Raw genomic sequence first — 24,991 nt, 5'->3', positions numbered from 1 at the left:
CCAGAGATTGAATCCGGTGCTTTAACCGCTCGGCCATGACACGCCACAAGTTCCTCACAACTGTATGCAATATGCACAGTTGCTTGTATGGTTAATTTAGGTCTTGACAATGGAGGGAATGAAATTGAACGACTTAAGTATATTAGGCCACCATGTTTGGAAAACTTTGGATAATAATGACTAAAAAGTACCCACTACCAACCCAGGTCCAGTCATTCTCAAATAGGGCCAGTAATTTAACAACTGTAAAAGAAAGTATGACAGTCCAGTGTTTTTCCAACACGCATTTGTTAAGATTGCTGAATTAGTATTTGAGATTGTCAAGTTCAAACCTCCTTGAATTGTTTAGAAAGAGAAAGTCGTCCTTAGGTCTCGCGGTTGGAAATGTTGAGCTTCATGTACAAGACCTGTCGTCTTGTGGAGATTTGTCTTCAAATTGGAGCCTAGTTGCCCCAAGGCACAGGGCTCAATTTGCCTTCATTGCCCATGCCTTGAAGCCCTTGGAAATAATCAGTAGAATTTTAAATTCCCTTAAAGGCAGTGGACACTATTGGTAATTACTCAAAATAATTATTAGCATAAAACCTTTCTTGGTGACGAGTAATGGGGAGAGGTTGATGGTGTAAAACATCGTGAGAAACGGCTTCCCCTGAAGTGCCATAGTTTTCGTGAAAGAAGTAATTTTTTACGAATTTGATATCGAGACCTCAGATTTAGAACTTGAGGTCTCTAAATCAACCATCTAAACGCACACAACTTCGTGTGACAAGGGTGTTTTTTCTTTCATTATTATCTCGCAAGTTCGACAACCAATTGAGCTCAAATTTTCACAGGTTTGTTATTTTATGCATATGTTGAGATACACCAAGTGAGAAGACTGGTCTTTGACAATTATCAATAGTGTCCAGTGTCTTTAATAAAGGTGCACTGTACCAAGGAAAAACTGCTTTGTCCTTGTTTGAACAAAGCTTCAGACCTTAAAACTGTTGCTGTCCAATCATCCCCCAATAGGCAAACAACCAAGGTTTTTTTTTGGCAGACCACTATTTGAGTATAGCGCCCTCTGTTGGCAAGAACATCCAGCCAAATGATGGGATTGATTTTAGTGTAGGTTCATATTAACCCTACACACAGTCTGGCATCTCCACTGTGCAGCTAGCATGTAATCATATTTGACAGTCTCAACTGCTGCGGTAATCCACTTATCCAACTTGATTTGTCGGCTGGGCCACAACTAAAAGCTTTATCAAATATTTGAGGCCAATTAATTGTGTCATTTTGTAGTCAGCCCTGAACTGCTATGTACTTTATTAATTATGTTAGAGCAGGGGGTGTCTCGACTGTAGTGTTAGTGTGTTTTCTTTTTTTTTTCAAAACGAACAAGAACAAAGTTATTATTTGGAGAATTATTGCAGAGAAATTGCGATCAGATGCATTTGTAATGAGCTTCGAATGAGAGACTGTAGGAGATGAAGCATTCATTCAGTTGATACATGTATGTCATATGATGTTTTACTGGAATTTCTTATGTTACCGAAGCTCCAGCCCCTTTGACCTTCCACAAAATAGCACAGAGATCATATTTATAGCTTTTTGTTCATTTTATGTCTGATTTGTTATTGTAAAAGTAGGAGTCGTATCGCACCCCTGTATGCTATTTTCATTGCACAGCGAAAATCATACACTCTTTGTAACAAAGACAATAATTGAACAACATAAAATTTTGAGTGACACTTTGCAGATCTTGTATATTATCCCAGAGAACTCATCCTTTCATTCATTGTTGACACAGCAATTGGTATTTGAGATGACTGCTACTTTAGTGGTTCTCAAACTAATGTTCATTTTATAAACATGGACATTACACAAAAATTTGTACCAAATTAGATTATGGGTGTGGTTTTATGTATTATATTTTTATATAGGGGGGCCTACAATTTTCACACCGGATAGGAATTCAATGTACTTTGTAAGTTTTGGAACTTGACTAGTTAATAAAATATTGAATTGAATTGATTGAATTGTGCACAGCTACAACTACAAATACTTCTGAAGCTGACTGTAATCGTATTTCACACACAAAAAAAACATTGAAATTTTTGCAGTGAAAAAAATGTACACCATAAAATAATCATCCTTGACAATGTTATGAGTAGCCTCACTATAAATGCAGAACCTACATATTCATCTCTCTGTCAGGTTTACTTAGAATTTCACCTTCAATTTAACCTTCAATATTCTAATCTTAATTGCATCTTCGTAACAAAAGACGGTCCTCACAGCCTGAATCTGGCCATGTGTGCAGTTTGCATACTGTACAGTCAGCAGTCAGCCACGCTTGTCCTGCATTAATTATCCTCACTGCAAGATACCACGACGCTGCTCATTTCAGACAAGTGTAGCGTAGTATAGCATATTTGTACAGTACACTACCCCAGGCACCCGGGGTTACATCCCACATTTTCATAATTCATTCAGATCCTTTCCTTCACTGGCTCCCAATGATCCTTCTGCTCTTTGGCGTACTCCAATCAGGCATTGGGAAGATCTCCCAGCAGAGGTTGTTCGGGAGATTGAAAAGAGGAAAAAAAATCTTGAGCAGCATAACTGTTCTGGTCAGACTGTCTGAGCTGACAGACATACTACGGGCATAGATGAATGATCAGAATGAGTGTCTGGCATTCCATGGAGATCACCACACGGCTGGAACCTGGGGTTAACCCTGGTCTTTAAGTAGGGTTAATCGCATCAAGAACCCTGACTATTTTAAACTTATTCCTTTTTTTCCCCTTAACATATGTAACTTATTATGTGGTAGTGTCAGCACTGTCCAGATGATTTAAAGCTATGTGCTGTTTGGAAAAGAAGAATCTTTTTGAGTTTTTTATTTCATACAAAGTCTTACGAATATCAAAATAAGGCCATAAAAACCACCGACAGAACTTGATATAAAAAACCTTTGTGACAAATATTTGGTTATTTTTGTGTGTTGCCGAAGTCGGGTATGGGACACAGAGATACTACGTGTATATTTTTCCTGCACTCCAGGAGTGGCATGTGATAACAAATATTTATCTTCAAGTAAATTTGGCGTGCAGCTGAAAATAGTGCAATACGTGGAGTTAAAACAGCACACTACGCAGGATGTGATATGGACTGTGCAATATGGTTTAATATCACCATGGAATCGACCAAACAAAATTGAGGATTCAAGTTTGTTTAAAGACAAATATTATCATACACTTTGCACGTGTATTCAGCATCAGATAAATGGCCCTTGAATATTTTGCTTTTCATTTCTTGAACTTTCAATTTTCAAAAGGCATATTCAATTGTGTGCCCATTACCCAATCCATACTCTCAGTTTTGTTTTGCGTCAGCGAGCTGATACTGCCCCACAATACTGTAGCAAGATTATTAAGTAATCGTACAAGTACTTTGTGTACAAATAGACTATGTAATTGATCTGGGCTCATAGGCTTGCAGGAGAAGTAATTAAAAGAATCAACTAATTACAAGATTTGGCTTAGTACTGTACGTACATGTACAGGCTCGCAGCGTGAGGTTTAATTATGATGTTCCTCGACTCTACACAAGACAAGGTGGCGGTCTGTTTAACAGGATAGAGGAACTGACACTAATTTGTATGAATATCTTTTTAAGTGGGAAAATTGGCCGAGTGTCAAATACATGTAAGACAGTTCAAAGAACTTTGAGGTTCTTACATCATGAGAATGTATACCGAGCTTTGGTTTTGGGTTAAAAGGTTTCTTTTGTGTATGAGTTCGGGTTTTTTTTTCTGGATCAATTTTCGGGGTCCAGTTTAATAGGGTTGCTTTAAAAGCTATTAAAGGCAGTGGACACTATTGTTAATTGTCAAAGACTAGTCTTCACAGTTGGTGTATCTCAACATAATGCATAAAATAACAAACCTGTGAAAATTTGAGCTTTATCGGTCGTCGAAGTTGCGATATAACTATGAAAGAAAAAACACCATTGTCACAACATGAGGTTGTGTGCTTTCAGATGCTTGACTTTGAGACCTCAAATTCCAAATCTGAGGTCTCGAAATCAAATTTGTGGAAAATTACTACCTTCTCGAAAACTGCATCACTTCAGAGGGAGCTTTTATCACAATGTTTTATACTATCAACCTCTCCCCATTACTCGTAATCAAGAAAGGTGTTATAATTATAATTATTTTGATTAATTACCAATAGTGTCCACTGCCTTTAAAGTGCAACATAATTATGCTTACCAAAATGACGTTACCAGCCAAAATACCATATTGCATACCATTTGTGACTGGTATCCTACTAATTATTGCTTAGCAGAAAGTTTTCTATCTATACTTTAAATCAACTCTATAAAAATGTGACCCTAGTCGTAAAGGAATGTACAATGGGTGCAAGACAGGTCACTGGTGTCTACTAGCGTTTTTAAGCAAACTTGGACTTTGGAAACAAAAAGATTAATCTATCGAGCAATAATTTAACATTGCCACTCATTCATTTTTTTTTTTTTTAATCTCGTTCTTGATTTTGTCATCATGTGCAAAATGGCAGAGATATTTTTAATCGAGCAAGTGTTTGGAAGTAAATCGTTTGTTGACAATACAAGTGGCATCGTCTAATTGAAGTAACACGTCTGCATTAGTGCAGCTTGGGTTATGGCCATGGGTATACTACATGTATCTCCATGGTATGATACTAGCTACATGGTACTGTTTTCCCTGTCAATAATTAAGGCCCACTGTAATGACTAGGATTCTTGTGCGAATCAATGTGTTGTGAGATGCTGTCAAGATGTTTGCCTAGCTTGTGGCAGTTTTTTACCTTGAAATATTTGTAAGATTAGAAAGTGTGTAGATAAGACAGCCACTGAGTGCATTGTACATGCTTTTGTTTCCTCTCATCAGGGCCCAATTTCATAGAGCTTCTAAGCAAGCACAACAATTTGCTAAGCATAAAGATTCTTCCTTGATAAAAACAGGATTACCAATTAAATTTCCACGTGATTTTCAGGATAAGCAAACAATAGCTGAATACCAGTAACAAGCAATATGCAACAAATCAAAATTCTGTTGGTAATCCTGTTTTTATAAACGAATAAATTTCATGCTTAGCAAATTTTTGTGCTTAGCAGCTCTATGAAAGTGGGCCCTGGACTACTGCAATGGATTATTGGCAGGTCTCCCAAACTCTCACATTGCTCCTCTCAAAGATTTTGAGAAAAAATTTGCTGCCAGATTGGTTACCATGTACAAAAAAATCATAGCACCTAATACCGAAGTAAGACGACTGAAAGAAAGACACACCTGTCTAAACTTAACACTATGCTCCGTACTGAAAAATTCTAACAATCCAAAGTGCACTGCACCCCCCCCCCCCCCACACACACACCTAGAGACACATTTGGAAAAGCTGAGACAACTTGCAATTTGAAGCCATTTTCGGTCCAAAAACATGCACATGTACTACACACATTGGAAGCCAGACTAGATTGCACGTTAGGTTGTGCTGCGTTTGGACAAAATGTCGCCAAACAACCACACGTGACCAATGAAACTGGTCCCTCTATGTCACACCTCTTTGAGGAGACAGCTCTGCCCCTCCCCCCCCCCCCCCCCAAGATATGATCTTTCTCCAGAAGTTCACAAAAGGGAAACTGTACCAACAAAAAGGACAGGGAATTTGATACTTGCTATCTTGTGAGAATATGTCTGAGTTCTTCTGGAGATTGTCTTGAAACACACAAAGCCCAGGTACTTAATGTAATCTCTAAGATTCACTCGAGGTTTAAACTTCCTACTGAGGCGTTGCACGCAATGATTGGTGAAACGCAATATACGCCAGACTACAATAACGCTTCTTAAGAACTTAAGCAGGATGCAGCATCGGAGTCCAGCTTTCTCCTGAAGACGATCAGAGCATACTGACCGAAACGTCAAGTTGAAACCTACAATTCTTTTCAGAACCACCCCAACTCAATTAAAGATTATCATTACATGGTGTTACCATAAACCTTACTCTATGGCTTCTTTTAAGAAGTTCACCAATTCATGCGGACTGTCTTGGTGTCTGTGCAGATGTGCTTTCATTGCTCTGCCATGGGTTTTCTGACACTGCTAAGATCTCACAAAGAAGGTTTACACTGCACCTGTACCAACACTGAAAGAGAAATTGTATTCATGATTTATTCATAAATTCATGAATTTAAGGCGAACATGCTTGGAAAATGACATTCTCAATGGAATTCTTTCTTGCCCAGTGCATGTTTCATTCTGTTCTACAATCTAGACTGATTTGAGAGGAGAGTATAAATTTCTAATATCAGCTCCCCTGTGTTATTTTCATCTCAAGCTGTAGCCCCTTACCAAGGGTGTTTTTAGCCTTGTCTGGGGTGAACTTGCAATTTTATTTTGAAAAGGTTTTGGGTACTTTCTGTACGACACAAAACACAAACTTTTAAATATTATTAAACTTACACGGTTTAAAGGTACTGATAGTGAAAAACTTCCCTTAGAATATTACTTGCCATTTAAAAATAGGTAGTTTTTGAGAAATGAGATTACCAATTTCAAGAAAATAATTTCAGCGTAGTACTATGTACAATGGATTTACGCGACTCTCATGAAAATATTGCTCTGTGATTTTCACTTTTGTCTCAAAAACTTGATGACTAAATAAAGCTGAAACATCTTAAGTAAATTTTATTACAAACATCTTCATTAACATTGAGTGGGGATTTGTGTCATGGCCAAAAACTTGAGCTACAAAAAGCATCGAAACCCTTTAAATTAATTGACAAGTTATTTTAAAGAGTGTCTGTATTTGCATTGAACTTGTACTCAGACAGTATCGCACATTGCTGTTTCAATTAAGCTCACAACATTAATCCTGTATGTGGTGCATTATACTCTGGCATTCATGTTCATGAAATGCATATTACTAGTACAATATGTAAAACTCACTATAAAATGGAAACCCACGACCATGAACTGCGTTAGTTCACAACGTTGCCCTTCAGATGAACCTGTATGTTGTTTGGTTTTTATCTTTGAAGCTCAAACAAGACTTTTATTGTATTTATTTATTTTTTATTTATTTCATTTTTTTAATATCTCCAACCAACAGCAATAAATGGTTGGTAACAGGAAGTGATTAAAATATCAAATTAAAATAGAAAACAACTGTGTTATTCTCTAGTAATAATAAACTGCAAACTAACATCTGCCACCATTTTTATAAGTGTCATCGTTTTAGCATGAGTATCGAATTTTTGAAAGTTGAACCTCTCCATTACCTATGCATATTAAAGTACTTTTCACATAAATGAAAACAAAATAAAAACTTGTTCTTAAAAAAATATATTATATGAAAATAATTATGACTAAAGAAAAAACTGGTCCCCTGGCTAGTCAGTGAAAAAAAACATGAAGGGCAAAACCTGTCAATAAATGTTGTTATTATTATTATTATTATTTTTTTTTTTTTTTTTCTTTATGAAATATCACCTATCACCCCTGGTATTGGCCTTGGTGCCCTTCAAAAGTTTTCCATTGACTTAATATTTGCAGTGGAAGTGCCTTTTGCAAAATGAAGTTTGTCTTGCCCTTTCTTCAACATTTTCAAAGATGAAATTCAAGACCTGTCAAATTGCCACCCCCTTCACAGTCTGTTAGGATGTAGGCAAGGGTATCATCCACTAGGAGTGTTGCCGGTAGAGCAGAATGCACAACCTTCCCAACTTTTTATGCAGCAAATATGTTTAAGTGCCTTGATCAAGGGCACAAGTGTCATGACCAGGATTTGGACCCACACTCTGCCACACCAGAGCTTGGGTCCGTTAAACTAAACTCCTCTGCCACGACCAACGCAAAAGCTGATACGAAATCAACCAAATTGCAGAACAGTTCTGTCTCACTTGGAATATTAGCATGGAACTAACATTGCAAATTACATTATCGACTGGCAGTTTACTCGGTTCTGATATTAAGTAAACAATCTATTTCCTCAGTAAATGTGTGTGTGCCATGTAGCACCGCTACTATGAGTTTTCCCTTAGGTGTTGTCAAATCAACCCAATCTCCTTTTAAAGAAGGAGAAAAAGAAAGAAAAACCAATGTTTAAACATTGACGCCCTTTACAAAACCGTTCCAGCGTTGTATTACATCGTTTTGTTTATATACCTAGTGCTTTATTGTTAGCACAAACAACACTTTATTTATTGCCTTTATCCAACAAGCTAGTGTACACTGTGTAGTAGGCCTAAAGCTTGTAATAATTTGTGTATTTTAGAATTTATTACGGGATTGTGTGAATTCCCCAGTCAGCACTCAACACAAATAAATAGACAATCCAAAAGCCAAATTAGTCAGGCACTTAAGTCAATGCCTGCGATAATCATTCAAGGAGCGCGGTGACTGCACGGCGAGGGTCTCCTTATAATGCGCGTGACGCAGGATCCACACTTTAACGTTCCCAGAGAGATATTAGTCATTAGACGACACACATCATGCGTCAAAAGGGAAAATTAAGTCTATGAATCATTGATAATAATACAGCTGCCACTAGATTGGAACCTTCGGTTAGAAGGTCTTTTTTATATATATATTTTTTTCAAGACCCTTCGGAGAGAAGAGTGAGTCTCTCCGACATCTCATCTGGGCAGAATGTGACTCACCCCTTCAAAACAAATTGTATTTGTCACTGGAGTGCAACGGGCTCTTGTTGTCTGTGGTGCCAACTCTGAATGAAAAATTGAAGGAATTTTATCGAATTCCATTTACGCATATCAAGTTATGGTATCATCATACAGTTCAGATGCGATGGGCTTGATGAATCATTTAATGAAGTGGGGGGGGGGGAGGGAAGGGACCCGTTGGTATTGAATTTCCAATGGGTGGAGAGGCAATATTATTGTGTGTGTTCTTTTTTTCTGCATTTATTTAGTCAGTTCGTTAGTTAGATGTTTGTTGTTGACTTTTAAATCGCAAAAAGGTTATTGGGTTGATGAGAAAACATTTTTGGCCTAAGGACACAGGAATCCTGACCGGAATTCGAACCCCCCCCAAAATATAATCAATTTGAAAAAAAAATGTTTAACATCCCTTCAATTCAAAAGTAAATCAACAGTCTTAATTATGATTATCTAATTAGCTAAACACATCTGCTAATGGTACAAAAAGTATCAACATCCGTAGGTGTTTACAGGCTGTAAATTTAACCCCCAAGGGTAATTATAAATCTCTCCTACTTTGTGTTATGAGTGCACAGCAGTATATTTTTATCACCGCCAAAATTCAAGGCTCTGCTTACCGCCAAAGTCTGTGCTTTCAATCGCCAGTCTTCGCTTACAAAACGGCAAGCACTGAGTTTTTGTTCTAACTGTGCAAGCGCAGAATGCCTTGTGCCCTCAGTAACATGTGCACAAACAAAAATTCCCTTCTCTTACCCGTGGAATACGCTTGAGGTAAGCACTGAAATCCCAGCTGCAGTAAGCGCTGATTTTTCGCTTATGGTAAGCAGAGCCATGAAATTTGACCCAGGTCACTGAGATTACTAGACCCAACTCAGCACTTTTTTTGTAAGTGTTGCAAATTGTTTTTTCTTGTGTTGGGCGGTGGTGGGGATTCAGATTTAGCAACCCTGAATAACTCTTTCGTTTTCTTTTGCGTCAATTCATAATCTTATTAGTGTAAAGACCACAACACTGCCCGGTGTGTTACCACGCTTGTAAACGCAGACATCAAAAGCACCCATTCAAGTAGCACAGGAAGGGTGGTGGTCAGACATTGTCTTATCTTCACTTACACCACATTCAGGCCGGCCAGAGACCCAGACCACTGAACAAAAATGGCTAATTCCAACAAGCTGCTTTGCATTGTGCCATGCTATAGACTAAGTACTTTGACTTAGCAAAATAGAAGGTACATGTAGACAACCAGCCAAAGTATTGAGTAAAAGATTTGTTTAGCGAAAATCCTTAAAATGCTTAGAAAGCTGGTCTGACCATCCATAGAGCAAGGGATCAACTAATCCTACCACATAAAAAAACAAGGACTTGGCAAAAGTAAAAGGTTTGGATGGAGTAAATTCTGCTTAGCGATTTTCCGATAAGCATGATTTTATTTTGGATACTTCTGCTTACCAGGATGTTAAATTGAGAGTGTCCGCTCTGACCAACCATAGAGCAAAGGGACCATTCAATCATGCCTCTTAAAAAAGTGAGAGTACATGTAGTTAGCAAAATAGGAGTAGACAACCAGCTAAGAATTGAGTAAACGGTTTGGTTGGCTAAAATCCTAATGAGTGACTTTGTCTGGTAAGCACATTTTTATACTTCTGCTTACCAGAAATGTTAAATTGAGGCTGGCAGCTCTGGCCAAAGAGCAAGGGACCAATCCTACCCAGTGAAAAGGAAGGGAGGGATTGTGAGACATTAAGATGTCTGAGAGTCTGATCCTTAGAGATTTTCTTATCAGTGTCTGGGATTTTAGAGAAATTGTTTGACACAAGTCTGGGAGTATGCACTTTGTGATTTTGTCCCTCGGTGCGTTCTTCCTGTAAGAAGATGCTGGTTATTTTTGGCATGTCCAGCCAACAATTTTGGCAAAAATGGAGGCATATATTCAAAGACAAAGTCTTGTATAGAAATGCCTTATGAACAAAATGCTGGAATTTTATATTAGAACTTAAAGATCCTGGACACTATTGGTATTGGTCAAAGACAGTCTTCTCGCTTGGTGTACATTATCTCAACATATGCATAAATTTAAAAAACTGAAAATTTGAGCTCAATTGGTCGTCCAAGTTGCGATATAATAATGAAAGAAAAAACCACCCTTGTTACACGAAGTTGTGTGCTTTCAGATGCTTGATTTCGCGACCTCAAATTCTAAATCTGAGGTCTCGAAATCAAAATCGTGGAAAATTACTTCTTTCTTGAAAATTACGCTACTTCAGAGGGAGCCATTTCTCACAATGTTTTATATTATCAACCTCTCCCCATTACCCATTACCGAGTAAGGTTTTATGCTTTTGAGTAATTATCAATAGTGTCCACTGCCTTTAAGTGACGACAGGACAAACAAGCAAAGAAAAACGATACGTAACGAGCTAGGACGAACAAGAGTGTAAAACAATAAGTACAAATTCACAAAGGTGAAGGATGAAAAAGAGAAGAAGCTAAGTAAGATAACTAGAGACAATATGTTGTAAGAGTTCTTAAATCTAATCCTCAAAGCGAAATCTATTTTCAGCCTGTAAAAGAAAAGAAAAAAAGCCAATTTAAATGTCGAAACATGGCTTCAAGGCATAGACCTATTTTAAACATTAATGTAAGCAGTCAGTGACTTGCTTCTAGACAGTCCAGCTCTTCCTTAAAATGCAAGTTGCATGTAGGCGCAATCAATTTCTGAAAAGCTTGTTCCAGGACTGTATTTTACAGCTGAGCGGCGTAGCACTAGCTAGTACTTTTTCAGTTTGGGGGGGGGGGGGGGGGGGGGCACAGGGGGGCTTTGCTATAAGTCAGTGGGGGGGGGGGGGGTGGCGGTCCAAGGGGAATTGGTTTGTCAGTGGGAGGGGGGGTGCCATGCATTTTGGGGGATCGCTACGCTGCAGGGAGCTCACGTAACGGTAGCAATCCGGGTCATGATCAATCTAACTGTTAGATCATTCACTACATTTTGGTTTTTGATACAGAAATGCATTTTCGTCGTCTTTTTTTTTGGAGGGGGGGGGGGGGTGAGCACAATTTAAAAAAAATTCAGGGGATGCCTGAATTTTGTATTTCGCTGGATGCCGTTTGTCAACAGCTAGAGTCTTTCAAAAAAACTTCAGTGATCAAGGCTATCAAGCTAAAAAAAACACAAGTCTCACAAACATCTCCTTCGCAGTGATTTACACCAGACTGGGTATCCAATATTTGGTATTAAGCGTTTGACATGACTCATATTACCCTTGTCATAGCACTGCTGTCACAAATATACTCGATTATAAATATTCAGTTATTTTGAGTTGTTTTTTTTTTGGGGGGGGGAGGGAATTTTTCTCACTACATTGTTTTGTAATTGTCTAGACAAATCCAACCAGGTGTAAGAAAGGGATTATTATGAGCATAATTTGCATTTCACAAGCCTTCGGGGCAAGGAGCTGAAGTCCTTGCGCTAATGTTTCAAGTAAAGTGTTGTGTATAAGTTAAGTTGTGACATTATTGAGCGAAACTTGGAATTGCAATTATAGAGCGATCGCAACTAGAGAAGTTGTTTAGTTGCAAATGTATTAAGTGTCAAATGTTGTTATGCATTCTCTTTTGTTGTTGAGTAACTCTTCAAGAGGGGCTCCAATGTCTAATTGAGTTTTGTGATGGTCTGGTTTTCCAATAGATAAGCAGACTTGTATGCTTCTTTTTTGAAAGGGCACCAAGGCATTTTCTCTTTGGTAAAGGGCACCCTATGAGGAAATTATAAATTTCCAGTGGAGCATTTTTTTGGCACCAAGGCAATGACCAGGGGGCATCGGGGCAATCGCCTTCATTGCCTCCGAGAAGTATCAGGCTTGGATAAGGGATCTTTATAAAAGTGGGAAAAAAGTCTTTAACCTAGTGCTAACCATGGTGTAACTTGTCAGTTATCACACCTGAGTGATCTGCCGGTGGAAATTTTTTTCACGGAACTCCGTGGAAGTACCGAGCATACAGTTAACACACACCAGTGTAACTGTGAAACCAAGTTATACTCTTTATCCCCGAAATCTATAATTTTTTTACATTCGGCATGGCTTGGTTAGGACACTTTTAAGCTTTGGATTTGACTTCCAAATGTTATTGCACCCAAGCTTATTATTCAAAACAGAAAAGTGACGAGGAATGTATGCAAGTCGTATACCCTAGCGAAGTATGATTAATGTTGATTCACAATCACAGTCAAATCTGACATTTTGCTTGTTTGGACTATAACCAAATCCTCTGGAAAGTCAATTTATTTTATTTTCATTGCTACATCCATCACAGAGAAAGTAGGTGGGGTACTTGATTATTGGGCACTGAACCATGTACACTTAGTCACCGTAGCTCAAACCCCAGGGATCACCGCAAACTATGAGTGTTCATCTGCATCGGTCACCCACACTGCTACATCACACATGCTACCCAATCACCAGCGTCGCAGTAAAACACATACAAATCCGCTCAATGTACCTCCTTTTTCCATAAACATACGCATCCTCAAGCCGCTATGCTTCGTTTTTTGAAAGAGCAATTGGGCACCAAGGCATTTTCTCTATGTATTTCGGAAAAATGTAAATTTCTACTTCAGCATTTCAAGGGCACCAAGGCAATGACCAGGGGGCATAGAAGCAATCGCCTTTGATACCTCCTTGAAGTATCAAGCCTGCATCTTTCTTTTGTCCTACCTCCTTGTCACCAGAATGACTCATCTAGTAATTACAACAGACCTAGTATTGTGCAGTGAGGATGGAATCTCCTCTACATGCCCATATTACAAGGGGGGGGCTGTACCCTAGAGATATGAGTCTGGTAACATAATTACAACCTTCAACCTGACTCTCTCTTTACTCAAAGGCTGCATTCAGAAAATAATTACAATAAGCTAAGAAACCACTCGAGGCTCATCAGGTAACAGTAGACATTTGTATCTTATTGTGACCGGGGTCTCATAGAGTGATTGTTTGTTAATACCACCAAAAAGTGAATTTAGAATTGCCTCATGTTCAGCGGATAATTAAGTTTAGAGATCTTTGTTTAGATCAGCTTGTTTTTTATTTATTGTTGTGCCAATGTTTTTTTTTAATTCATTCAAAAAATTGCTTTAAAAAACCCATTGTGTTTTCACTGTTTTCGAATGCCAGATTTCAGACTGGCGAATTCAAATTAACTGTTTAACTCAATTCGTTTTGTGGGTAAGTTGATCTATATTTGGATACTCACCGGAATTGAAAGATAATAACCAGACTCAAAAGTCAATGTTTAAACGTCATTTCGTTTTTGTATTTTAGTTTTTTTATGACAGTTGGGTACATTATTGTTGATACATGTGCAGAATTGAAAGATAACAACAAATCTCAAAAGTCAATGTTTAACCGTCATTTCGTTTGTGATGCTGTGGTCCAGTGTAAAATTTGAACCCTTGTAATCAGGTCTAGATTTTCATCTTTGAGAGGGCAAGGCCATTTCATTTTGCAAAGGGCACTTCCATTTGAAAATCTTAAATTCTATAGGAAACTTTTTGAAAGGGCACCAAGGCCAAGATCAGGGGCAACAGAGGTCATGACCTGTGTATAATTCCAAGGCTGCCCTGCAATGTTAATACCAAAGATTATATAGCGGCGCAAGATGCGGAACTCGGGCTGGAATGTGAAATCCCTCTGGACGCCATTTCGGCAAGTAACTATTTTGATACAACAATAGACCTGTGCAGATCAGTGCAGACAATGACCATTCCTATCAATGGGAAACAAAACATTCACTTGCTGAAATGGCACCCACACACGTATTTCACGTTCCAACAATAGATAAAGCTTCAGTTCCGCATCTTGCGCCTTGCGGCGCTCTATAATCTTTGGTTAATACACACGTCCCCCTTTAAAATGATAGTATCGGGAAATTAAGGATTCATTTTTGGAGAATCTTTCGGAAATGCCAACTGGTTCAAAGCAAGTTCAATTTAATGGAGTCGTTAGTCTAAAGTAAGATACACTATCAATTATCCAAAAAGAAGACAGGGCACAAAACAGAGGGCACAATAGCCCCCCCCCCCCCCCCCCCCCCCCCCCCCCCCCCCCCCCCCCGCATTTATGGATAGGCCTATTAAGTGTGTTAGCACACATGTAGATATTTATGCCTATTTGCAGTTGTATGGCATTACAACCTTTTATGGGCATGTGTCTGCTGCGGATAGGACACATGAATATTTTTATACCATCAAAAGTGTTTCGGGTAATGACAAATCAAATAATAAACCACGAGGGAAACTGGGTGGGTCCATTTTAAATGTCTTGGGGTTGAACAAAGAAAATTTTACTAGAGCAGGATTTGAACCTGTGACCTCCGGATTAGCATGCAGTCGCTCTTCCAACTGAGCTATCTAGCCTTATGTTTGGGGTCTATGAAAAATAAATTAAAATGCAGCAAGTTATTTTGGGGTTTGGTTGGGGGATTTGAAGAAAAAAAATTTAAGCTGGCAACATGCTCCATTTTTCCACACCAGAATCTGTCACTGGTTCGTTAAAGACAAAGTACGCAATTGGTAACAATCAGAGGGCAATGATTGAGGCAGTTATGGAAGCTCTCTGATTGCAGTGTGTTCGAGCCACTTCAACCAATCTTCCAGAGTAATAATCCCATCTGCAATGCTGTCAAAGTCACTGCAATTGCATCTCAATCACCATTTCTTATTTTCAAGTTTCCAATAGCCGCTATCAAAACAGGCAATTGCATGTATGGACATGCAGGAAATCACTGACAAAACATGTATCAATATCATTGTGTGTGTTAAGTTTGTTTGTTTGGGTGTTTGTTTCTTTGTTTCTTTGTCTTGCAGGGTTTCTGGAGACACTTCAGATATATTACAAAATAAATTAAGCTATCCAATTTTAAGGCCTTGTAAAAGCAGCAATTAACAAGTATTAAATTTAGTTGATTGAGGTCTTAATGGATGAGCATATTGTATTATCAATGAGCTCTAAAAGAATCTAATTAAGCTGCATGTGTGAGCGGGTACAGCTGTTTCTTACTTTGCTTTATTCACTTAATTCCAGTCTTAAATTTTACTGAGGATGGCATAAAAAGGGTCTTATAAAGTCTAAAATTTTGACTTTTTAAAGAAGTGTGCATAGGTTAGTTTCTTTGTTTGTTTTTTCACTTAAAACCAATTTATTTAATTACTTTTCCACTGGCTAACTGGATAGTGTGTTTATTAAAAACTATAGAGATTTGAGGTGAATTTACTCTTCGCTTCCACTAATCAGTGATTGTAATTGCTTTTAAATGATGAGTGAAAAGTTCACATTAAATATCTGGCCGAACCAACTTCAAAATTCACAGCTTGACTGCATTATAGGGCCACTGCTCATAGCAAGATCTAAATCACCACCACGTGTGAAAATGATATATTTAATGTTTTATTCATAGCACACTCCATCCCCCCACCCAATAAAAAAGAAGCAATTTATGTACCGAGTCTGAAATGAGATTGAGATAAGTGTGACTATAGCATTAGCGCTGCAGTTAATCTTCTTAATGTATGCTCCTTCTTAAATAAAATACTGTCTCACATTATGTATATGTATGACTCTCTTAATGTCATTAGTCTAATTTGCATGGTAGGCATGACATGTTTACAAGTATTTCTCTTTGCCGCATTCAGGGAGTGGCTATCATACCCCCCCCCCTTTCCACTTCCCTTTTCTCCAGCAATTTAACATACCTTCATTGGTTACCCATGTCACTAATCTCATTAAGATATAATTGCATGCTGTGTGTTTCGGGTCGTTTATATGCTAAGACTCCCTTGGGCTTGACTTAAAGAATTCGCAAACTTGATGAGACGTAATTAGATGCAAGAAGCGTAAGATATTAAGCATTTAATTCATGACTGCCTAAGATGTTTGTGACAAGTTGAAAGCACTTTAGACTTTGTGGCCGGTGAGTGCAGGATTATGTAGGCCGGTATCTATCTTGGTTTGCGTGTGTGTGTGCAGGTGTGCACAGTTGCTGGATCCCAGACTCGGGGTTCATATTCTCAGCCGGAATTTCCGTAGCTTTTTTTCTTTCTTTTTTTCTCCCATTTTCTGTCAATTTTTGCATTCAACATAGAAGTTATTTCTTGGTCGACTCAGTCTGTCATGGCTCGATTTAATTTTTTAATTTATTTGCCTTTTAGTCATATGAGGAATGGCGGAATTAACCTTTGTAGTACTTTATCAAAACTTTGTTTAGAAATCATAGAAAATATGAGCAGCTGTCTTATGACAGTAAAGTCTTGGATTGTTACAATTAAAAAACCAGGGATGACAAATTTCAGATTTTCATCTGAATTCAGACTTTTCAAGTCTGCCTGGTAAACAAAGAATACTGTATATTAAATAAGTCATGCTCTTTGATATACATCTCTTGCATGGAGCATGCTATTCTTACAATAGTAAGTCTGCCTGGTAAACAAAGAATACTGTATATTAAATAAGTCATGCTCTTTGAAATACATCTCTTGCATGGAGCATGCTATTCTTACAATAGTAAGTCTGCCTGGTAAACAAAGAATACTGTATATTAAATAAGTCATGCTCTTTGAAATACATCTCTTGCATGGAGCATGCTATTCTTACAATAGTACCAAAACTTATATAGCGCCCTATCAATGTAGACATGCCGCATATTCTGTCGTATTAACTTCCAGAAGTCTTATAAGCTCCTTGGATCGATAACTCCAGAGGTTACTAAAAGGTGGTTTATTTCCATCATTTTAATGTACCAATGTACCTCCTGAGATCTACAATCCTGCCCAAAATGCTTGGGCCACCCATCCCCAACGTTACATAAAACCATTCCCTGTACACTTTCCACTGACAACAAACAGTCTGTCCCCTGTCCCCCGTCCCCCCGCTCAATGTTGACTGTAACGCAGAAGACCGTGCAATCAGAACCACCATTGAAAGGGGGCAGGGGGGAAGGCAACGAGATGTGGCCAGGATTGTAGGTTCCAGTCTCAGATTTTCTTGTCGGCACTCAGACTCTCACCCCTGCAAAACGTAATTAGATTCATTTTAAATCAAGCTGGTGAGCATTGTCTCACAATATTCAATATGCTAATTTCATCTGAAGTGGTCAACTGTTTTGGTTACCGGTGAATCTAATACGAGGTCTTCTCGTTGCTAACTCTAATTACAATATCCTGCCACATTAACTTCCAATAGTCTTCTTTCCACAACCCTTCCTGTAAAGTTGAGGAAATGGTGATAAACATTTGTTGTCAAAAACAAGATTGTGTGTGACTTTGCCTGTTTGTTTGCTTTTTTGACGGATTGGAGGATCTTGTTCCATCTTGTCAGTGGCCAGAGGCAGTTTTGAATCCTATTTTGTCATAAAACTCAGCAAAGTACTGAGTATGCAGTTCTGATACACATAAATGTGAGGGTTAAAACAAATGATATTCTTTATCTTCCTATGCAAAACTAACATCTATTAAATCGTTGTGGTATGTGCTGCTAACACATAGGATTCTAACTGCCTCTAGCAACCAGGCTAGCTCTGTGATCTAGTGGTGAGACATCTCCTCCAGCAATGCAAAGGTCATGGGTTCAAATCCACCCAGAGTGATTTGCCTTGGTTTTTTTTTTCACAGAACTCTGGAAAGTAATGAGTACACAGTGCTTTTAATACAGATCGGTGTACGGGTAAAAAACTAATACTCTTTATTCTTTATCCCCGATGCAAAAATAACATATTAAGTTGTTTTTCTTTCTTTCTTTTCCACCCCTCCCCTCTCTTCTTTTTCCTCAAATCCAATCCAATTCAGAATCAGATTGAGAAGAATCCAGGGGTGTACCTCAACTCCGATCAGCCGCCATGCTTGAAATTCCTAGTGACGGAAGCGGACATCAAGAAACAAGAGGAGAGGGTGCGTGAGGTTCGGGACCGTCTACGGAAGGTGCTCGAGGGTGATCTGAAACAGATACAAGGTACGCAGCAGGCTCAGATCTCTACTAATTAGAGGGACCTTGCATTCTACCCTGGTGTTTTTTAGCTGTAGTGTTAACAATAGTGTCGCTGTAGGTCCAGAGGGACGTTGGAGGGTGTGGCAGGAGGGGAGGGGGTACCCTCATGTAAACCCAACCTGACTGCGATATTTTGAGACTCTTCGAAATGTTTACGAGTTCAGCAGAATTTAGCTGTTTGCGAGTATTGACTCACTGGGAATATGTAAAAATGTTCAATTATGCGTTTCGTTGTGTATGCATTGGGCGTAAAGGGTGCATGGGGGTCGCCTTGAAATGCTGGTTAATAAACTGATATTGATGCACGGACCGTCTCAAATCTCAAAATAGATCTACTTTGAGAAATATTACTATTGGTTTCCCAGAGGTGGAGTTGGCTTATTCTTAGAGGAATGTTCCTTTGCATTTGCCTGGAGTTCCAATAAAGTTTCCCTCAATGCACCCCCTCCATGCACCCCTTCCCCCTCCCTACAAATCCTGACACCATTCTTCTTAGTAGAAAACAGATCAGCAGGCTTTTATAAACGTAGTTTACTAATTCATAAAAACAGTATTGTGAGAGTACAGCTTTAAAAATAGAAAACGATACTTTTATGGTGCATTGAATAATTATGGATTCATGATTCTTTGTGTTTATAACCCAGGGATGTAAAATGCCTTCACGAAGCTTTATGCCAACATAAATATCAAATTTATGTAGATAATTAATCAAGCCTTTTTTCACCCGGCCTATTTTTTATGACAGCTATTTATCCAGTACTGGCTTGTCGCTGTATTTCTGTCCTAAGCTGATGAGTGGTATCAACAAATAAATGAAACCATACTGCTTCTCTCTAAACTGCTACGAGTAAAAAACATTCAGAATTCCTAATGAAAAGACCAAACTGTCATTTTTTGTTACTTTTATCTGTCGTTGTCAGACACTGAATCGCTTTGAAATATCTGTATTTGGTCTTAAATGCGAGCATTGAAGCTGGTTTATGCGCCCTTGTTTTTAAAAAGTCTTGGACCGTGTCTGATTTAGTGGTTAAGGCTACAGCTATGGCTGGAACAGGGCGTCATCATGCAGGCCTGATTCTTCACGGAGGCATCAAAAGCGATTGCCTCCATGCCCTCTTGTCATTGCCTTGGTGCCCTTGAAATCCTCCAGTAGTAACTTACAATTTCCTCATAGGGTGCCCTTTACCAAAGAGAAAATGCCTTGGTGACCTTGCCCTTTTAAAAAGAAGCATACAGACCTGATCACGCATTGAAGTTTGTACAGGATGCCCTTAGCAGTAGCACTAGCTGTAGGCGCCAATTCGGATACGGCCTTACAATTTGAAGGTGTAAAACTGATACGTCATTGGTTTTCTGGGCAAGTAAATTCAATCCAAACCTCTAATCAATAAAATAAACACACCGTGCAACCAAGCTGGGAAAATCTATCAAGTAAGTTAGTCAAGTCTTCAAAAGAACTCAGACTGCACCAGGTTTGTTGCGTATTTCAATATGATAAAATGGGATCAAGCTCTTTGGAACAATTTCCTCATAATTCATGGCAGTATTTCAGACTGAAAAATATATCAAGGAAATAGGAACTGGTTAAATTTTGTTATTATTATTGGGGTTTTTTATTCAAACTTTCAGAATAGAAAAATGATTTATTTGTCCAAACTCTGTTAGAAAACCCCAACTAAGTATGATGTGAATTAGAATTGTCATTTTGAATGTGGCATTTCCATTGTCTGCATAAAACGTACACACTGCAGCTTGCAGTACGCCATTTATCAGTTTCACCTTGATATTGAGTCTCTGGTGCTATTATAACGCTTGGTGTCTATGTGTGTACCAGCAGCACCCTGCACAGGATGATCCACAGAGGTTCTCCGTGACTCACACGTGTGACACACTGTTCTGGCAGAGCACACACACTCACACCACTTCTCTACCGTCGTCGCTGCGTCGTAGTAGTCTCATAATGTGTTCCTATTCACGTATTACGATAGTGAATCATAGATCGGCCTAGTAGCATCATACGTAGTAGGGTCGCACAGTGGTGTAGTGACATAGACCATCGCAGACAAAGAAGTGGTTAGATTATTCATTCTAGTGATTCATCAACCTGGACTGGTTCTTAAGATTTTAAGATTCAGAATGATTCAGAATGATTTAGAATGATTCCTCAGAGTGATTTGACGGACGATGGAGCTATAGAAAAACAATTTTAATTAAAAAAAAAAAACGCTTCGGGAAGATGAGCTATTAAAACCTGACTCATCTGTTTTTAAACAATTACATTAATTGAATTGGTATCAAAGATGCACTTTCGAGGATAATTTAATAACGATATTTAGATGTATTGTGTTACAATAACAAAAATCTGATATCAAAATGTTATAGTCATATTTAATTAAACTTTAGGCACACATGGCGCGAGGTCAAACATTACAGGGGAAAAAGTCGTTTCTGTTTTATTAAGGTTTACTGAAGCGAACATTAACCAATCAAAGTTTGCATAGTGTCCCTTACAAAAGGAAGCCGTTTGTGTTTCATGTTGAACGTACACGCGTAGAAAATGCTAATTTACTCCAAGTAGATATTTTTTTAATACACACACTTCATATAACGGTACAGAAGTGTTCAAATATGTAATCAATCATTCACAAAATGTTATGATAGTCCCCCTCCCCCAATAGCGGCACTGCGCTTTATCGTTTCGTTTTTCTGGAAGCCCTATAGAATTTACAGCTGCGCATTTGGTAGCGACGACAATACAACACAAGCCTTTTGTTGATGGTCTAACAGTTGCATTTAGAGAATAAACATGCAGTGAAACATAACATAATATTCACTCCAGAGGCCTAGTTTCAAAGAGCTACTTTTAAAGCCGAAATTTTTACTTTTTAAAACAAGTTTCTTCTCGGTGATAATAGGCAGGAAACCAGTGCTGGTTCTTTTATGTTACATGGTATTTTGGCTGGTGACCTTATCCTGGATAGCGAAGCTATGTGCAAAGTTAGTTTTTATTGTTATACTAATGAACACAGGGTTCAAAGTTTAAGCTGATGGGACCCTTTGATGGGACCCAAGTAAATCAGTTGTCTCGCCTTAAAGCCATTGGACCCTTTTGGTAAACAGTATTGTCCAAGGCCCACACTTCGTGTATCACAACTTCTATATCAAATAACAAACCTGTGAAAATTTGGGCTTAATCGGTCATTGGAGTCGGGAGAAAATAACGGGAAAACCGACCCTTGTATCCGCGCATTTCGCCGTGTCATGACATGTGTTTAAAATAAATCCGTAATTCTCGTTAACGAGAATCGATATTGTTTTACTATTTTCTCAAAAAGTAAAGCATTTCATGGAATAATATTTCAAGAGAAGTATTTCACCACTACCTTCTGTAAACCCTGTAAGTTATTTGTAAATCTGTGAACTTTTTTTTTTTTCTGTACCGAAAGGGTCCATTGGCTTTAAACCCAGACATTTGAAAAGAGTGAAATTCTGTTCCTGATTGACAAAACAAAACAAAAAGTTGCCAACAACTAGAGAGTTTTTAAAAAAACAAGCACTGCAGCAGTTTGTCAATCTTCCTTTCATAAAATTGATTAATCTTTGTTCTGTGTCGTATATTTTTGCATTTTTGGGGTACTGAAACTTTATGGGGGTCAGTCCAGTTACTGTTAAAGTACTGTTAAAACAATATTTTTTTTTTTTAATCAATGATTGATCAAGTTGTTAAGATGAGTTGACCGTTGCATTTAATTTTTGAAGTACTTTGACCGTCAAAACAAAATATTCCACACATGCCTTAAAAAAACACTCATCAGCAAAACACAAGAGTTGTAAAATTCTTGGCAGTCACTGAACTTAGGCTCCGGGTGTTTACAGATTCTGGAAGGAAATGTTAATAATTCACAGGATATTTGAGTAGGGTTGGTTGGCCTCAGGCCAAGCCCAAGCTTTTCTCTGGCAGGCGGTTTGCGCCAAATTACCTCAGAAGACAAAAGAGAACGTGGAAACGAAAAAACAATGTCCTGTATGGTGTTGAAAACACTGTGACACTTTGTCCTTTCCTTGTACTCTATGTATGTTCCTTTAGATTAAACGGACTGCATTTAAGTGGTTAACTAAAGGGTCTTCAGGGATGTACCGTCCTACTTTAGGGTTTTGGAAAAGCACATTCATTCCAGTTGGCAGGTCTTCAAGAAATATTATTAAAGCTAATCTTTGAAGATTAACATTAATTACATCAAAACACGTAGGCTTACATGAATTTTAAAAAGGGTGTAACTAAGTACATGTATAAAGGTTATAATCATGACATGTTTTTTAAATGTTGTCTTCAGTGCAGAAAATTGTTTAGACTAAATTATTCAAACATCAAATTTTCCTGCTAAAATGTGAGTCGTTGTCTCAGATATATCTCAGGATGTGTGATGCTTTGTTTTACTCTAAAACCCACTTGCTAATGTTAAATGTCATTTTCAGTGTTATTTCACCCTTTTAAGATTGCATTGTTTCATCCACACTTTTCTGATTGTTTTGCTTGCTTTGTTTTGTAATTTTATTTGTGCTTCAAATCATCTTTCAAAGAAGAAGAGCTTTGCATGAATGTGCTGATGGTTTTAATAGTTACTTACCAAAAGCTCAGAAATTAAGCAGCAACTATGACAAATGATGTAAAGCACTGGATTTAGTCAACAGTAAACTTGAAGATACAACCTTGTATAGAAAACCTTTTGGGAGAAGTGTTGGCTCTGAGAAGAGCTGGTTTATTCTCTACTCAGTATTCTCTGCTCTTTAGGAGAAACACTCCCGAAACTGCTCTATACAAGGTTGTACCTGCAAGTTTACTATAAAATGTAACTAGTTGTAATTACTTCTTAGGCTCCATACCATGCAAAGCTTCCAACCTCACTTGCCTACAGTATTGTGAAACCGTTCATTCCAATCCTTTTAGTTTACCATAAATTTCTAACGCATGAAAATTTGCTCTCAATTGGTGCTTTAACATTCTGTAGTTGACAAGACAGTAGGCTGCTTTAAAGGGGCTGTGTCGTCACTTGTCCTTACTCTATGCTATCAATAAGTTATGAACTCCCACTCACACCAAGAAACTGCAGACGCGTAAAGCTCTTCATAGGCAGGACGCGCACGTGCAGTAACTGGGACAGGGTGAGAGTTCATAATTTGTTGTACAGCATGAAAAGCCTACTTTGGTCATGAGAACACAGTCCCTTTAAAAATCAAAGTTTTTTTTACTTGTCTGCCATGTTTTATGCCATTGAATCACTGTTTGTTGGGAACTTATTCAGTTTGACATAATTCAGTCAATTTGTATTTTTTGTAAACCTTGGACATTTACAACAGAGACGTTTATCAGGTTGATTGGCGCTTTTTGTACAGTCAGAGTCAATTTAATGAGATTTGGAATATTCATTTGATTATATGATGTTTTATTGATTGAATTGAACCACACTGTCCATTCCACCATGATTGTTATTCATTGCCTCGGGAAATAAAATGATACACCTAAAATGTACAGTAAGATCACTTTGTTAAGTTTCAAGAGTTTGTTGAGTGCATTTTGTTTTTGCTTTTTGTTTATTTTTATTGAAAATACTAACAACTAAAAAGGCTAACAGTTCAAAAGAATTAACTTCTTCCAGCAGAGGAAAAACAAGTTTTTCCGATATTTGTTTTGAACATGGTAGTTGTTTTTCTTTACAAAATGAGCGGCATGTATAAATAAGCCAAATTAAATTAAAGACACTGGACGCTATTGGTAATAATAATAACGATTTGTATAGCGCCATTCCATCTAGATCATGGCGCTCAGCAACAACTGCCAATAAAAAACAAAAACAATTAAAAAGTAACTGGGAACAGGTAATTAAAGTCTTTTATTCTTATCTGAAAGCACACTATGTACAACAAGGGTGTTTTTTATTTCATCATTTTCTTGTAACTTCAATGACCAATTTATTTTATTGAGTCTAAATTTTCACAGGCTTGTTATTTTATGCATACGGGATACACCCAGTGAGAATACTGGTCTTTGACAATTACCAAACATGTTCAGTGCCTTTAATTTCCTTGTGCCCCTTTAATTTGAACAAACCATAAGTAGTCCCTTCCCCAACACCAACAGGGGCCAATTTCATTGCGCTGCTCAAAGGTAAACAAGTTTTCGTGCTAACTACAGCGTATTTCACAGGTTAGCGAGAAAGTTTTCTGGCCAGCTTGCGAGTTTGCTGAGGATTTGCTTT

General features: G+C 38.1%; 1 protein-coding gene across 2 annotated transcripts in view; it reads left to right on the top strand.

Moving 5' to 3' along the window:
* Positions 1-24,991, top strand: part of LOC117295367 (methyl-CpG-binding domain protein 2-like) — a 48,983-nt gene that overhangs the window by 6,268 nt on the left and 17,724 nt on the right. The window contains exons 6-7 of one of the 2 annotated variants that reach the window (XM_033777975.1): positions 18,536-18,698; positions 20,572-21,887. In XM_033777975.1, coding sequence (XP_033633866.1) covers positions 18,536-18,698; positions 20,572-20,588 — 180 coding nt within the window. In that variant the 3' untranslated portion in view covers positions 20,589-21,887. Of the gene's footprint in view, positions 1-18,535; positions 18,699-20,571; positions 21,888-24,991 lie in introns of those variants that run through there. The other variant, XM_033777974.1, reaches the window with a different exon arrangement.

Source organism: Asterias rubens, chromosome 10, assembly GCF_902459465.1.
Source record: "Asterias rubens chromosome 10, eAstRub1.3, whole genome shotgun sequence".
NCBI lineage: Eukaryota > Metazoa > Echinodermata > Asteroidea > Forcipulatida > Asteriidae > Asterias > Asterias rubens.
Note: the sequence above shows the minus strand (reverse complement) of the source record. Positions and strands in the feature narration are given on the sequence as shown.